Source organism: Dromaius novaehollandiae, chromosome 18 (assembly GCF_036370855.1).
Source record: "Dromaius novaehollandiae isolate bDroNov1 chromosome 18, bDroNov1.hap1, whole genome shotgun sequence".
Taxonomy (NCBI): Eukaryota; Metazoa; Chordata; class Aves; order Casuariiformes; family Dromaiidae; genus Dromaius; species Dromaius novaehollandiae.
In genome coordinates this window covers 8,275,451-8,292,406 of record NC_088115.1, presented here as the reverse complement: position 1 = coordinate 8,292,406, position 16,956 = coordinate 8,275,451, and the positions used below count along the sequence as shown (strand labels likewise).

The 16,956-nt window shown below is 50.3% G+C and overlaps 1 protein-coding gene across 1 annotated transcript in view; it reads right to left on the bottom strand.

The window, feature by feature from the left end:
- Positions 1 to 923: 923 nt before the first annotated feature.
- Positions 924 to 16,956, bottom strand: part of UBE2O (ubiquitin conjugating enzyme E2 O) — a 70,231-nt gene continuing 54,198 nt past the window's right edge. The window contains exons 11-18 of the mRNA XM_064522550.1: positions 15,420 to 15,532; positions 14,160 to 14,285; positions 12,706 to 12,795; positions 9,605 to 10,262; positions 8,408 to 8,544; positions 7,646 to 7,849; positions 6,826 to 6,883; positions 924 to 5,099 (exon numbers count right to left, since the gene is read on the bottom strand). Coding sequence (XP_064378620.1) covers positions 4,336 to 5,099; positions 6,826 to 6,883; positions 7,646 to 7,849; positions 8,408 to 8,544; positions 9,605 to 10,262; positions 12,706 to 12,795; positions 14,160 to 14,285; positions 15,420 to 15,532 — 2,150 coding nt within the window. The 3' untranslated portion in view covers positions 924 to 4,335. The remainder of the gene's footprint in view (positions 5,100 to 6,825; positions 6,884 to 7,645; positions 7,850 to 8,407; positions 8,545 to 9,604; positions 10,263 to 12,705; positions 12,796 to 14,159; positions 14,286 to 15,419; positions 15,533 to 16,956) is intronic.

Here is a 16,956-nt window from a genome sequence, read left to right as displayed (position 1 = left end):
CACAGCCCAAAATAAAGTGCTTTCCCCCATGGCAGTGGGTCAGGTGTAAAAATGGACTCAGCGATGCTTTGCTGAACTCTGACTGTGCCTAACGCTGCTCTCCATCAGAGGCAGCAGCTGTCAGGGAAGGGCCCAGAGCAGGGGATGCGCTTGGACCTTTTAGGCTGCCCGGGGGAGCTGAGGGGCTGGGTCACCACTCACCACCATCCCCTCCAGCTGTCCCTCCTGGCCCAGCAGCGGTGGCCAAGGCAGGACATCGTGCAGGGGTCTCTTTTCCTCAATTCCCCAGCCTTTGCTGCACAAGTTCTTTACCAGACTGCCTCCAAATACCTGTCCGTCACCGTTGCAGGAGTGGGGTATCTCAACAAGTGCACGCTTACCTCTGCATGGGGGCAAGGGCTGGAAATGCAGCACTGGTGCTCTTCCCAGGGCCGGAGAGGGCTTCGCCACAGCCAGGGTCCAGCCCATCTGCTCAGGCCACGGCCACTTCTGCCACCAGCCGTGCCGCGACACACACCAAGCTGCCGGCCCCCGAGCCGGCTGTGCACTTGCCCTGGGCTAGCAAAAGGCCAGCTCCAGTTGCTGCACACCGCAGACTCGGGCAAAGCTGTGCAGAGAGAGAACAGCTCCTCCGGGGCCAGCAAGCCTGCTAAGCCATAGCAGGAGGGTGCTCGGCCCCAGCCGGGTTGGCCTGCTGGTTACCAGGCCGTACAGCTGAACCAGGTACAAAGCCTGACACAGATGTCACATGAATGAGGGTTTTTTGGGCCTCCTCCTGGCACTGTAGTGAGCTACAGGGGAAAGGGGGCAGCTCCCCGCGCTCACAGTCTCCTCGGTGCTGCTGCCTCCAGCCAGCGGGACCCATCCAGCGACTGCCAAGCGAGGCAGGAAAGAAAAAGAAGAAAAAAGACAAGAGTCAGAACTACTCACAGAGGCAAAATTTAATGGCAAGTCATCTTCCCTCCTTTATTACACCTTGGTTAGCCAAACAAAAAAAATTCTGCAGGTAAAAAAAGTTTTAATGGTCACACAGCACTTTATACATATATCATAAGCAACCAAGCATCCACATCTGCACGTGAACAACACACCTCTAAGCATGGCCTCAATAGTCAGGTCTTTTTTTTTTTTCATTTAAATACTGTACAGAATCAAGGCTACAAACTGATTTTTGTTATGCTTCTTCCCCAACCCCAGCACTTAAAACAGTTACAGGCTGTTCTTATTTATACATCACACAGTCGTGTAGCCAGTTTTAAGGCTAACAATATGCATCATGCTTTGGCTTTTTTTTTGTGTGTTTTTAAATTTTTTTTTTTAAGGTTTTAGCCTTTTAAATTTTGTTACCCTTAAATATTACATACATACACAAAAAATTACATAGCTGCAGTGTGCTCACCACCAACCTCATCACCCAGGAGCTTCACATTATCAAAAGCTTAGAAAATTTGTAAACCTCTGTGCACGCTTCGGTTTGGGACAGCCAGCTACGGAGAGCGAGCGATGCTATGGGTGGTGGCAGCCAGGGAACGGCACGTCCCCTTCCAGAAGGCCAATAAACATCTCCTCAGTAGGAAGCCCCAGGAACCTGTGCAAAAGCTCTTGGTTACGATCAGAGGAAACAAAGACTTTTTGGGTGAAGGGGGGGAACCGCCGGGCAGAGCGGCTCATGCCGGGTGCCTGCCCTCCTCCCCGGCGGGGCAGCAGCCTGACCTTCCCCTGCTGCCAGCGCCGGCCCTTGCCCACCGCTTTCCTGTGAGATGAGAGAACTGCAGAGAGTATCGGGTGGGGAAAGCAGGGAACAGCACCACCTCCATCTCCCCCCCAGCCAGAGGATGGCCCTGATGGGTTTTTTCCCCCCACCACCTCTAACGAAGAGCAGCCAGTGCTGTCTTGCTGTCTCCCTCCCCGCCTGGAGCGGGCAGAAGGACAGCGGCAGCCTGTCGTGAGGGACGCAGCCGATGGAGGAATTCAGCGTCTGTAGGTCACCGACTGTAATTATGCCCAGTGAGTAAGAGGTTTAATCATCTGCGGAACAAGCCTCTCTACTGACTGCCTTTCCCTCCCCTCGCCCCGGAGCAACAGCCGCACCCCCACCCAGCCGGTCCCCCTCCTTGCTCACAAAGTGATTCATTCATGGAGCATCAGCAACAGCCAGGGAGAAGCCACGAGTTATGCGTTCGGTTCATGCTGCCCTGCCTGTGGCTCACAGCACCTCTCCGCGCCCCGGATCGGGGCTTGCCACACTGCTCGCCGCACACGGAGGGCTCCCAGGCCGGAGCAGGGCCCGAGCTGCCGTGCAGGTGATCCACTCGCAGGCCAACGCGCCGGGAGCTCTGTGGGCCCGGTCTTCGTTCACAGCCAAGTCCTGCCTCCTCCAGAGCTCCGGGAGCAGGATGAACCCCGTGAAACCCGGGCAGTGGATGGTCACACACCAAGGGCTCGTGTGCGGGCAGGCTGGCTCTAGAGCATGGCAGGGACAGCTAGAGACCTGGGTGGTGGTGGTGGGAGATTTAGGCCAGTAGGTTCAGATCCCGGCCCTTCAAGTAGCAGAAAACACTTTGTAAACACAGTGGGATTAGACTGCTGCTGCTCTCAGCTTCAAAACGAGGAGACCTGGGTGAAGGGAGGGGAACACAGGCATGGCGGAGCTAGAGTAAAGAGGAGTTTTGTCTCCATCCTTACTTCTGGCAGAGCCGAACGATCAGCCTGACTCCTCTCCAGAGAAGCCTGGCATCACCAGCTCCCTGTGCCGGCTGGAAGGACGAACCAACTCTCCCTGTGACACAGACTGTGCTCCGCATGGGTGCCGAGTGGGTGCTTCTCCAACGCCTAAGCACTGGGCAAATGCAGCAATGCTGGAGCGTGATTTCCCAGCTCCAGAAGTGTCGGGAAGTGCGTGCACACACACAGAAAAAGAGGCTTCAGCAAGGTGTCCTGACTAGGAGACTCTGGCTCTGATAAGTCACTGCTTCAAAGTGCTCAAGGTCACCAGCTCAGACAGCTTTCTTGCTGCTGAAACATGGGCTGATCTTGCCAGCCGCTTCCTATAGTGGCATCACAGCACCGCAGTCAAGATTAAGGATGTTATGTGCTGTATCCGCAGTGCTACCTGCCACAGGGGATTCGGGCCATCATAGGAGACGGCTGGCAAGGGAAGGAATTGGTAACAGTCCACATCAGTGTCTGATGTACTCCAGTTACTGGCTGAGTAACAGCACAGAAATGGTCACAAACTGCTGCTGCTGCTACAACAGGACCTAGTCACAACACAACAGATCCTTTCCCTTCAGCAACCCTGGCTCAAACAGCTCCAAAATACCCATCTACAGCCAAATGGTGGAGAGGCAGCAGCCATACCAAGTTCACCATCCAGACTAGCTGCTAGATCTACAACACACACAAGATCACTCTTCACCTCCTACCCAGGTGAGGCTGAGATCCAGGGGTACCTGTAGTGCTGTGTGACAGCCAGGATGGCTGGGAATGAAAGATTCAGATACCTAAGCAAATACCAAGGGCAGAACCCTGAATCCCGTGTATTTCTAGAAGACAGGCATGCATGACAGGGAAAGGGAAATTTGCCTTACTCTGGAGAATAAGAAGTGGGGATGCCTAGAATTGCTTCCAGAAGAAAGACCAGAAGACACAGAACTAGATGGAAACCCCGCAGCACTACCAGGGCTGAGCAAGTACTAGCACAGAGCTCTGGCTCTGCGTATCAAGTCCTGATTAAAGTACCTTGTAGCTATCAGTGAACAACTAAGACTACAGCAACTCTGTATGGTGTAGACAACTTCAATGCAAACACAATCCAATGTCTAAGTACATATAAGCTGGGGTAGACTTTATAAAACCCATGGTAATGCAGAGGAAAAAAAAATGAAATATTGGGAGGGCATTGCCCTTCATCTGCAGATACTACACCAATCACTTCTCCTGGCTTGAACCCCAACAGAACAAATTGTTGGGCGTAGCGCTGGGTGGGAAGAGTCTTTGTGTGGAAAGGTGCCCCAAGATGAAAGTGCAGAGGGAATGTGGCTGCAAGACTGCTTCTGTGCAGGTCTCAAATCTTACCATTGCAGGATCAAACTCGCAAGAGGAGCACGTACATAGAACGGGGGGGGAAGGAAGAAGGGCTGGGGGCAAAGAGTTATTCATGCTTAGACAACCTTTCCTTGGAGGAGCAATCAGGCCTACCAACTTCTTTGGAACAAACCAAGCTGAGGAAGAAAAGCTGGAAGGAGAAGCCAGTTTACTGGTAACAGCGTTTGCCAATTTCCTTTCTGCTGCTTTCCCTTCTCCCCTGCACCTGCCTGTCCCTAACCTGATGGTTTATTTGTCCTCTGTCCACTCTGGGATATTGGCCCCTGCTAAGGCAGCCCGGTACTGCTGCAAGACACCACGGATGCTTTTAATGAACCCCTTGGACAAAGGGAAGAGGGGGAACCCAATATCAGGGTAACCACTCTTCTCCGGAAGGAAACTCCTGTAGCTCTTCCTCCTTTTCTTTGGTTTCACACTAGGCTGCAAGGCAGAGTCCTGGGCAGCCTTCCCCTCGTCCGTTCGGTCTCTGGCCAGGTCTACCTCCCTGGCTTGGCCCGTGCTCTCCGAGTCTGAGTACTGGTGGAGATCACCGGCGTTGGGCGTCGAGGTTGTGAACTCTGACTCATCCAGCTCCTCCTTCCCATCGAGTGCTGAGTCGGAAAACTCGGCTGCCGCCCCCTGCTCCGAAGAGCTGCCGTACTCCCCCAGTAACTCCGCATTGTCTCCTGGGCTCTCAGACAGGGTGCCGCAAGCTGAAAGGAGAGAGGTGGAATCTGCCCCATTGGCCTGTTCATGGCTCCGCTCAACCAGCTCGTTCGTCTCCAGCCAGGACTCAATGCGGGACACCAGGCGCCAACCGTTGCAGCGAAAATGCTCGCGGATTTCATGCTCAAAGACTTCCACTGGCCTGCGCAGCAGCTGCATCATCGACTGCACCACCCGGATCAGGGTCATCTCATTGTAGCAGCGGCTGTTCTCATAGCCCTCCTGAAGGCCGCGGTCGCTGTCAAAGCCTGCCTCGTTGTAATAGGGCTCATTCACTAGGATAAGACCTGCCAGAAGAAAGGGAGAGCAACAGGTTAGAGGAGGAACTTTGCTGTGAATCACCATCCACATTGGAAACTGCTGGGCCTTGACTTTTGCCAACATGTTTGAGGTTCAAGGGTTATAGCACTGTCTCTCTGAGAGATCACACCAGCTTCACCTTCAACCACTTTGATGCAAACAGCCCAAGGCTGGCAGGAAGCAGCACAGGCAAGGCGCTGCAGGAGATCGTATTGCAGGGAAGTTGTGCTTGACTTCAAGCAGTTAGTGGGGGCCAGGTTGGACAAACAGAAATCTGCAAGATGCACTGGACTGATATCACACAGGGAGCATTTGTGTGAATGGGTCTGTGGCCTTCTGCTAGGGGCTGGGGTTCTCTTAGGCCCTGCTGAGGGCACCAGCATTCAAGATCCTTGGCTGGCAAGCACAGGCTTCCACCAGCATGATGCAGAATGCACACAGAGTACAGGAAGCCAAGAGGGAGGGAAGGAGAAAGATTTTGCCAGAAGGGGAGGGAAGGGCAGGGAGCTATAAAGCAACCATCAGAAAATTACAACCAAGATATAAACTAATCTAAACACATCCAAAGCTTTCTCCTCCTCAAATACAACTTTTTTCTCCTCTTAATCAGAAGACCAAACAGAGATAAGTGGTTTGGATCTGGTCCTACTGCTTTTCCCAGCATAGGCCCTCAGAGCAGTAACAAGACACGGTGAATTTGGTAACAAGTCACCCCTACCAAGCTTTCTCCTGCCTGTTTCTAGCTTCATGCAGTTACATGTATGTAGCGACAGCACCAATGCTGCCAGGCTGCTGGCAGCCTGCCACCAACTGCATTATTGCTGGCAGAGGTGAGATCACGAGTCTCTCAGAGCCCAGGCAGCAGGAGAGGGAGATTTGTCACCACCACCAAGGTGCTCCCATAAAGCACTCAGCATTTCACCTTCTAAATTTGGATCCTCAGCTTTGTAAATGAGAAAAAGCATTTCTCATGGCGTTGTCTCTCATAAGAGGGATACAGGTAGGCTGCGAGACTTCAGAGGGCCAGGAGTGACCTGCTGATTCAAGGCAGGAACCCTTGGTGTGTTTCAAAGGTTTCCCAAGTCACATTCCTGGGCTGTCTGGATAGAAAGGTGGCCCTGGGGAAAACACTTCATTTAGCCTGCCTGCTCTCAAGCCAGATTGTGGCAGAGCAAAACCCCGAGGCAGGAAGCCCTGGGGCGGGTCTAGACACACCTCTAATTATTCAGCTTTGGAAGCAGTGTAAACACCAGCATTGTGTGCAAAAATATACCCAAAGTAGAATGGGCGGCTGACTCAGGATAAAAACAGCCCTGTGAAGGAAGCCTGGTTTAGCAGCAACTTCAACTCCCTCGCTCTAGTAACTGGCTGAGGATACAGGGGTTCACCTTTGTCAGCTCAGAATAACGAGCGAAACAGCTCTGTGGTTAGCTGCTGCAGCAAGAAGAAGGGAAAGCGTTGTGTCAGAGACCTGGGAAGTAGCCAAGAATCAGGGCATGAGAAAAGCTTGCACCCGCTTGGACTACTGACTTGGAGAGATAAGGAGAGGATGCTGCTTTGCCCAGCAAGGTGAGAGCACAGCTGGCACCACCTTGTGCACAAGGACTTGCAGATCCCAGTTGCCCCTGCCCCCACCCCGCACACTTAGGCCTCCATCCCCTCTTGCTTCCCCCCCGGCTCTTCCTGTCCTGCAGGCTCTGCAGGAGCATTTACCTTGGATGGAGATGAGTACTTGAAGGAGGCTGGATTTACTAGTCCACCTTTCTGTCCCCTGAAACACATATACAAATGAGTCACAAAGGGTTGAAGCAGCACTGGGTTGCTCTGTGTGTGTTGAGTGCTGGATGAAGGGAGGCCCTGATCTCTAGGCTGAGCAGACAGATAGGAGTTTCAGGTCCCTCTCTGCATCTCTACCGCTAAGGTCTTGCAGTTCGCAAAAGGAATGCGACATGCTAGTGTCCCTGTTGTACCAACCCAACTCTCCGTCACCTTCTGCTAGTCCAGCCCCGTGCTCATCACCCCCAGTTGGGCCTGCAACGCTGTAGGCTTACTGCATCAGACACCAGCTTCAATTCCCTCAGAGCTACCCCAGTCTGCCTACCCAAGACACACCATTTCACCAGCTCTTCTTATTCCTGGTCCCCAGCTGGGCTTTGTGCCACACTGCAGGCCTCATCCAGAGTCTGGGTGAGGGGGACTTAACCATGGCAGAACACCCCATAATTGTGTTGGGATCTCTTCTCCCTCTTGGCTCTGTTCAACCATAACACAGCCTGGTGGTCTGACAACAGGCTTCTTCATCAAGATAGGACAGGCAGTGGCCAAACACAACCCCAGAGGAAGCCAAAATATGCTAGTTATCTACTCCAGGTATCTACAACAGAGCCCAAAGCCTAGAGTCCCCTCCCAGTTCAAGCACAATCTGAGAAGAGAAGTCACCCAGGACTTTCGGCCTGGCAGGAAGTGGCTTGTTCTGAAAGCCAGCCTCACGGCACAACAACCATTTCCTGCGGAGGAGCAAAGACAGCATTACCTTGCCTATCCATGTCCCCAGCAGGCTGACGCACACTTTGCCATTGTCATACAGGTTGGGATTCAGTCTCCCGCTGCACTGGGAGAGGTAGCGAAAGAGAGGTGGGACAGCAGGGTAGATGTTGGGGAGCTGGATATCGAAGAGGAAGAGGCCATCTTCATAGGGTGTGCGCGTGGGCCCTTTTATAAGTGCTGAGAAGAGATCCTGTGGAGAGAAGCAATATAAACTGCTAGGCACCATGAATGCCCTCTTACCATGGCAGAGTTGAATTTGTAGAGAAAGGACAGGGGGGCTACAATTAACTCAGCCCTCACTATGGACCTGCAGGCATCAGCTCAGACAGCACATCTAAGGGCATTTTCACCTACAAGCTGCATTTCTGCTACGGCCCCGTGGCAGAGCCAGCCTCTGCGTCTGAAGCAGGGTTTCAGAGGATGGTCAACCCCCACCACTCTGCCCACTGGTTACACCATACCTTGCTGGCTGCCCCACCTGCCTTTCCTGCTCAGCAGGACATGCAACTCAGTGGGCCAAACACCTGAAAACAGGCTTCTTGCCATGAGGAGGTCTGTGTTGTTTGCTACCCCAGTTTGGGGAATGCAAGAGCAGCCATTTATGATAATTAGAGCCTTATTTAACAGGCTGCACAGGTTCATGCAGCTCCAATGCAAGGGATTAAGGCTAAGCAAGGAATTCTGCAGCAAGCCACCAGTCTGCAGAGTCCAACGCCAAACACACAAGCACTTGAGTGCAGACACTTGCCATTCGGTCCTCAAAGGTTTTGACCATGATGCCATCAGGCAGGGAGGTGGCCAAGAGAGCCATCTCTTTCCGCACGGTGCTAAAGAACTTCTTTGCTTCTGGGGGCTGGAACTCCATTTTCTTGAAGGCATGGGTATCTGCAGAGCAAGGAACAGAAAAGAACTGAATGCCTGCCACAGACTTTCTGAATGCAAGTTTTTCCACACATTATTAAATGCTTCGTTGGGAAGAGAAGAGATAGGGAATACCAGCAAGAGAATCTTCAGAAATATCTTGAAAACCCCTGACTCTTGTAGCAACAAGAAGCACCACAACTCCTCAAGCTGTCCCAGCTCCTGTGTAAACCCAGACCAGTTAAACTTGCTCTGGTGCTGAGCTGGGAGACAGCCTAGCAATTACTTCCCCCCCCCGCCCCCCCCCCACACACACACACTGTACAGCAGCCACAACCTGCATCTTCTGTTCTCAGGGCCCCACACAACATTGTCCTGGGTGTGGGGCAGGGTGCCTTGTGGGGCACAGGGGCAGTGATGCATCGGAGTGATGACCCTTTCTCTGCAAAACCTGGGTGCAGCTCCTATTTCTATTTATACACACCTGCAGGTTCAGAACAGTTTGGCCACCTTTCCCTCTCAGGTCTGGCCCAGACGGCTGGCTTGCAAGCACCTTGGGCTCTGCTGTCACCAATGTTCCACACAACCAGATGCTCTTTTTTTATTTTTGGCTGATTAACATTGGCACAAGTGAACAAGGACACTCACCCACCAAGGACACCCAGCACAAGAACACCAGCTGTTCCTGTTCAGCTTCTCAACCAACTCATCCCTGCAGAAAAGCCTGAACAAGCCCTGTAGCTTTAAAGAAAATATCTGCATGGGAAGCGACTGATCTCAGAAGCCCTTCAAATCTGTTTACAAAGTAGACAAAAGGGAAACCTGTTTCTGTGGTGTGAGAAATAGTGGCAGTGTTTAGAGATGCCTCCTAAAAGCCAAGTCTGGGTCTCAGAACAAACTGTGCTATAGAGAAGTTGTCTTGAATTTCTTCTCCCCAGTTAATGACCTGTGATAAGGACTGGAAGGATACCGGACGCCCAGTCCAAAACGCCTAGAAGCAAAAGGTTTTGGAGAAGGAGAAACACTGCAAGATAGCCACGAAGGAGAGAGTCTACCAGACTGGCCTGACCTGACAGACACTCACCTGGAGCATACTCCAGCACAGAGAAGACCTCTCCCTTGGCGCTGGTGAAGGTGACTCCAGGCTTGCCCCCACTCTGCTGACAGAGCACTGGTGTCTCACTGGGCCACTCCGACCTCACTGGTGTCTGGGCCTCTGCTTTTTCTTCCTTCTTCTCCGTCTCCACCATGGCTTCCATCTTTTCCTCCTCTGCAATAGCCACATTATCCAAGGTCTTCTTTAGATTTTCCTGTAGCTTTTTAATGTCATCCAAGAATTTCTTCTCTCGAGTGGGTTTTTCCAGCTCCACAGTTGGGGAGGTGGGAGAGCCAGTCAGCAGCTGCTCCACAGTCATATTTTTCAGGCTTTCCAGGATCTTGATGGCCTCTTTCAGCTCCCGGAAGCTCTTTGGGGCTCCGTCCTTACCAGCTTTCTCTGCAGCAAGATCTGCAACTGCCATAGCCACAGCTCCCTGGACTTGCTCCTCTACTTTTTTCACTTCTTCTGCCGCTGGCTCCTCTGGCTCCAAATCCTCAATTTTTGGGTGTTCATCTTCCATGAGGCCATTGTCTGTCTCCCAGCTGTCGCTTTCATCCTCCCACTCAGAGGATGCCCCACTGGTGCTGCCATCGACAGAATCATAGTCTGACTCCTCAATCTCCGATTCAATGTTGTATAAGTGCTAAAAGAGACCAAAGTTAGAAAAGACACCAACGTATTTACAACTAAAGCTCAGACTTTTTGTTGTTTGTAAATGCAGACAAGTCAGTCCTCCCCATGAAAAGGGAACTACCAGCTAGAATTTGTTGGGCTGTTTCAGTCCCCTTCCATCTATACCGAGTAGATTGTGTCTGATCCAAATAATGCGCTTGTGAATGACCTGCACAGATTGTAAATCAGCATAGCCCCATCCTCCACCTTTCAAAGTAGGGCATTGTGGGAAAACTAGGGCAGTTCTAGGTGGGCTGCAGCATTCTCAGCGGCTGGAATCCAGCTGACCAGGGAAAGTACGCATGCGCCATCATCTACAAAGCTGTCAGAGGGTTTTCTGAATGCGGAGCTAATTTAGAAGATAGTACATGTTATGTGTTGAGTTAGTATTTCTGGTCTCGCTTCTGCGCCAGCAACTGCATTGGCATGGAACCCCGATTTGGCTGTGTCCACGCTTTGTGCTTCCACAGAGACAATGCTGGAGCTGGGAAAACATTTATACACCAGCTCTCTTCTCGTGTTGCACAGAGTAATTGCCAGAGCTCTGCTACGCTGCTTTAGCTGTTGTACATCAACAGCTTAAAATTCAGCTGGAACAATGAAGCCGAACTCAGGCTGCTAAGCACACTCTTATGTAAAATGTTCTCTTCCCTTTCACTTCCTGAAAGCTGAACCTGCCCACCTCCCATCTAGTCCCATCTCTTAAAATCGCGCTCTTGCACATAGCCACGTCTCTCCTGAGATCCCCTTGCAGGGGCATACAAACATACTCGCTCCAACTACAAGCTCCATCACAGCAGCAGGGGAGTAAGAGCAACTTTGCAAGGCTGCATTAGCAAAATTACAAGATGGAGCATTTTATCCACAGGCTTCTAATGCCTGAATGACGGCCCAAGAATCCTCTTCATCTTGCAAGATATGATATTGACCCCAGAGGCTAAAGCACACGGACACTCAGTCCTCTTGTCAAAGCCTTGAACTGAACCAGCACTGTTCAGCCAGTCCTGTGCCACCCAGAGACAGGCAGCCAGCAGAGGTTAGCTGGGTTCAGCAGAAGTGACTGCAGGCAGGAAAAGCCATCAAAACTCACTGCCCTCAAAGCCCTCAAAGCTAATCCAAATCTGAATTGGAAAGTTAATTAGCCAGTTATGCCATCTTTATTTTTAGAGCTGAGCAAAAGCACCCAGACAGCTCATCTCTGGGCACGTGGACAGGCATTGATAAATCACAGTTTTACCAACTGATAATTCGTGCTGCTGACATTTCTCCAACTCCCATAATTACGCAGACAAGCAGAATCGAAGGGACTGGCGTGACACAGCAGGAGCTGCTGCAGAGCCCCAGCGCTGCAGTGTGAGAACAGCCCTTTGTGGAGCGCACATCAGACCTCCGATTGTGCCCGTGATCCAAGCACATGTGACAACAGGGGGAAGGGAGACAGCAGCCTGCTTTGTAACACCCCAGTCCACTGCCATAGTGCAGGCATTGACTATTCTACCGTAATTAATGCGGAGCTGCTTGGTTTAAAAAGAAATCTTGATCAAATACTTCCACACGCGAATGCATTTCTGTAGCAGAGGCAATAGTGTTCTCTGCCACACTGATGGAGACGGGACCCTAGAGAAGGTTTTCTTTTGTCTTTGGGCTGTCTGCCTTAATTTGAGGCAACAAGGAGAAGAGACACAGGATTAAAGTGTATGCAGAGCAGTGAAGGACATTAAGACAGTACAGCAAAAACCCTGAAAACGGAATAACGTAGAAGGCAAAGAAATGGGACTAAGTGGATTAGCAGTGTGATTCTACCTACATTTTTAAGCCTATATTCAACTTCTTTCTCTCCCCACCTTGGGAAGAGATTACAGTCTGATCCCTAGGTTAGCTAAGGTCACATTTTGTGTCTCTAGTCCAGCTTTTAGGGGAGCTTCTTTAGCCAGGTAAAACACTACAGTGTCATTTCATAAGTGAGACTGAGCAATGCGCCATTTTTCAGTGGTGATTTAGTTGGGCAATGCTGTGAGCCTGGGCTCAAGTCAGGATTGAGGATCACTGAGCTTTGCAAACCCCTCTGCAAAGCAGCAGGCTCTGGAGGCCAGGAACAGGGTTGCGGTCAAAGCTGTATGCAGTGCAGCGAGCAAAGGGAAGTGTGCTGCCCATACCTTCCTGGCAGCACAGTTTTTTTGTTTGTTTGTTTTTAATTCAAGAGCAGCAAAGACCAATTAGTTTCTTGGTCAGCCTGACAAAAGCAAGAATTTTAATGTGCTAACAGAAGTGGGAAGTCACCCTATCATATAGAAAGGGAGCTGTAAATAAAGCAAAACTCCCTTACACAGTAAATCTCTGCATTCTGGATTTAAAACCAAGATTTGTCACTCAGACGAGTTACAGGGATACCATGAGCTAGAACAGGACCTCACCTGAGGCAGAATGATGGTCTTGGAGTTATCAGCCCACACCACTTCCACCTTACTGCTGACGTCCACACGAGCCACCTGTCCGACTGAGGGCTGTAGAAACAACAACAAATCGTCAGGCCCCTTCCTTTCCCAGGCACTTGCAGAGCTGGAAGGTTTTGAGAAACATATCTTCCCCAGGTTGGAGGCCTGCACACCTGGGTTCTCCTTAACAATGTTCTCACACTTGCAACTTGGCCAGAGAGCCAGCTGCAGCAGAAGTAACAGGAGCCCTGGGATCCCACGGGAGGGGAGAAGAATCCTACATATAGGGTTTTGTTGTTAATCTGAGCTGACAAAGGTAGATCACTGTTTCCTCAGCCAGTTGCCAAAGTTAGAGCTGAAGCTGCTGTTAAACCAGGCTTCCTTTGCAGGACTGTTTTACCCCCACTGAGTCACTGTCATGGAGACAAGGAAAATTTACCTCCCACCCCCTGCACCAGGAGAGGACTGGGAGGGGCAGGGCTGATAGCAAACCCTGACTTCTGATCAGCACCAGAGCCATTCGAGGGCTGTGGCCTCTCCAGAAAGCAGCACCACCGGGGGCTCCGCCAGAAAGGAGACGGGAGACCTTCCTCTGAATCGGGCTGCCCTCTAGTGGGATGCCAGGAATGGGGCCTTGGCGCTCGGCCACCCAGCAGAAAGGGCTCCCACAGCAGCTCTTCCCAGCCGAGAGTAAGCGCAGACGTGAACGAACATGTCACAGTTGGCATACGTCACGCACAGTAAGTGGCACCTTACACTGGAAGAAGGTTATTTGGGTCAGCTGAGCAAGCACAGATACGTTTCACACTGCTGAAACTAGAATCGCCACAAGAGCCATCCTAAACCTTCTAACCCTTTTTTAGGGCAGCCATCTCAAAAGCTGAAGGTCTTGCAGGCACGGTAAGGAAGCCTGTTTCCAAGCAGAGAGAGTATTGTCTCCAGAATGACTTGTTCCCTCTTCTTCCCCAGAAGATCAATCAAGTCAACAATCCAAATTAAATGTGTACATGGTAAGTCAGATGAAAACCTGGGAACAGTCTTCAGTCAAGTGAAACAGGTTTCTCTAGCTCCAGACAAATCAACCTTTACTTTTGGCTCAGGAATCCATAGGATAGCCTCATGTTAGAATTTACTCTGAAGTCCAAAGCAGGATTTAATTAAAAACATCAATCTTGTGTTTGATTCTTGTCTCAATTTTGTTTTTGTTCTGTTATAGCCTCAGTCACCATAGTCAAAGGACTTCCCAAAGGAGACCATCTCCACTAGACTTGGAGCTTCTATATGTTACTCAGGAAAGCCAGGCATACCACAGTACAAGATTAGCAAGCTAGGGAGTCAACGTAGGGCCTGAGGCCATACGTCTCCCACTGACTCTTTCACATGTCCCCAATACCTGGTGACAATATGGTCACATAAACATGCCCATGACTCACCTCATCTTCCTTAGCTGTGGCTCCCTCTGAGTTGCCAATGCGAATCACAATGTCAGTAGTGCGGAAGCGGAAGTCTGGATGATCAGCAATATCGTACACACTCACATCCTCCTCCTCCCCGATCAGCTACATTGGAGACAGAATGCAAATATGTCAGTCCCAGGATGCTGCACTGATCTTTGAAATATGCCTTCGACACTTGGTGCTTTTTGTGCTACATTTTGCCAGTCTCCAGTTGGTGCAAGAGGCTGCAACACAGAGCTGCTGATGTCCCCTCCTTCCATCTCATCCTATAGTAAACACTCACTGCTGTGCAGCAGTGCCAGGCATTAGGCACATCAAACAAGCAACAGTAACAGGGAGAAAGGCTATCCTGTCTCTTGTCTGTCTACCCTTACCTTTTACTTCAGGTTTTATGCTGCTATGATCACAAGACAGACAAGAGGATTTCATACCCTTCTGAACATCCAGATTTTTCAAAAACAGTTCAGTAGGGCTCAAGGATAGCATTTACTTTGGAAACAATCCAAGATAACAGGAAGCTTGACAAAAAGCTTGTCTATTGACAGGAAACATTTTCCATTTGATTTCTCTTGGAGGAAAAGCACTAAGAGGACACAACTATTAGAAATGGGCAGTAAAGAAGAATACAAGCCCAGGCCAGACTGACGTTCTGTTTCTAGGTGCAAGGGACCCTACTCGGTTAAGACAAGCTGATCTCCTATGCTAAGGCAGAGGGCTGCGTGACAGATTTGAGAGGAACTGGGACAGGACATCTCCAACTAGTCCATCAGGAGTCTGCAAAATACAGTGCTCCAAGGGTATTAGGAGAGGAAGTGACCTACAAGCAAGAGTGACTGCAGGCAACACTGCCTTGCAGAGACAAGCAGGACAACTACAAGCCATGGACTCCCTTTCTGCCAATTAGCAGGGACCCAGAAAGAAAAAATTCTTAGAGCAGGCTTGAGAAATTAACAGCCTGTGACCGCTCCAGTAAAAATTTTCACACATACCAGAGCCTACGGTTGATCATGTGATGTAAACTCTCTATTTGCACTGGTTTTCAGTATCTTAGGGGCATCTACAAGTATTAAGTGACACCACCTCTAGCAAGTCTCCGAGGCCCAAAGAACATTACTGTTCCCTTTCTCAAGGGAGAGGAGCTAGAACTCCCAGGTTTATTTGTGTGAAGTTTGTGCAGTTTTGCAGCTGCTTCTCCTAGCTGGTCCCAGAGTATGAGACAGTGGCTACTGCACTCACCTCCACATCATCTCCAGCAGGTTTCAACTTGAACCACTTCACCATGCAGGTACGGCCAATATGGTCACCAGACTGCACTACTCCATACACGCCAGGATCCTGGGAACTCTGAGCTTTTGGTCATGATGGTAAGAAAGAAAATAGACAGGTTAAGTGGAGGAGCACAAACTTCACACAGTAACAGACTGCTGCTCCTGAGCTTCAGCTGAAACACCTCGCTTTGTGAATGGCATGAGTAAGAACAGTTCTTCCTACGAAGAACAGTTTGACTCTTCCTGAGTCAAAACTGTGCTCAGCTAAGTCACATGATTAAATGGGGGCATGGAGTGATGATAAAACAAGCTGATTGGACAGGGTGAACACATTCATTTTGGGACCACTTTTGAGCTCCATTATCAAGAGAAAATGGGCCGTCACCTTGATGTTTGCTCTCTAAACCAGCTCCACAGTGATTCAGAGTGCATCAGAGTTTGTGGGCAGGATGGCCAAGAGCTTCCTGGGAGCAGTCATGGCTGCCAAACTCTTCCTCTAGGACTGTGCCTCCCACGACAACTATGTTCCACTGGAAAAACGCACTGGACGACCACAGAAGGCAGACAGGATGCAGGCATATGCATGCGTATGTATGCATAGGGGATCCAACAGCACCAAAGCTGGGCCTGGACCACCTCTCAGGTTCTGCCCTGTTATTCAGCACAGCCTTTCTGATTTATGTGGCTGACAAGATCCACCTCCTGGCATCCTTAGCAGAGGGACACAGAACTGCAGGCATCACAGACTCTGCTTAGAAGGTATGTTTGACAGGCGAGGAGAGGAAAATCAATTTTTTGGAGGCCAAACTAGAACTGGAGCTGACAGATGACTTTAGCTTCCATGAACAATGGCCAAGCCACAATACCAGTAAGACTACTAGTCTCACTAGAAATGGTCACACTAAACAGCAGATACTATTTTTATTGTCAAGTCAGCTTTCCATCGTCCCAGCCTCTGGCTCTAGTATGCTGTGCTCCCCACTGTTGAGGGTCTAGACCTGTTACAAGAAGAGGAGCTGAGAATCAGATGGTGTGCCATCAACAATTCACATCCCCAAACTCTAAATCTACCTTTTTTTCCTGGAACTAGAGGCCCTCACTAGCATCTCCAGTTAGTATGCTGAAGACTGATGCAAGAAGGTGCTTTTTGATACCCATACCACTCCATGGGAAACAGGGTTGTGCTGGGCAAGCCATACAGAGAAAACAGCATGGGACAAGTTGTTCACTTCTCCCCCTATTCCAGGGCAGAGTTCAGGGCTGTTTGCACTTCTGAGGAGAAGACAAGCTGCCTCTAGATACACAAAAGCTGAGAAACCTAGTTTTGCTCCTCAGCATTTATTCCTTTCACATTTTGCCTGTTATAATTCAACCTTTGTATTTAAATAACAGTTCTTTGCTGACATTCATGTAAAGGCACCTGAATCTCTTGTAGCTACCTCAAGTGAGTACTATTAACATCTACTGTAAAAAGAGCTACAGAGTACAACACAGATCCAGACTGG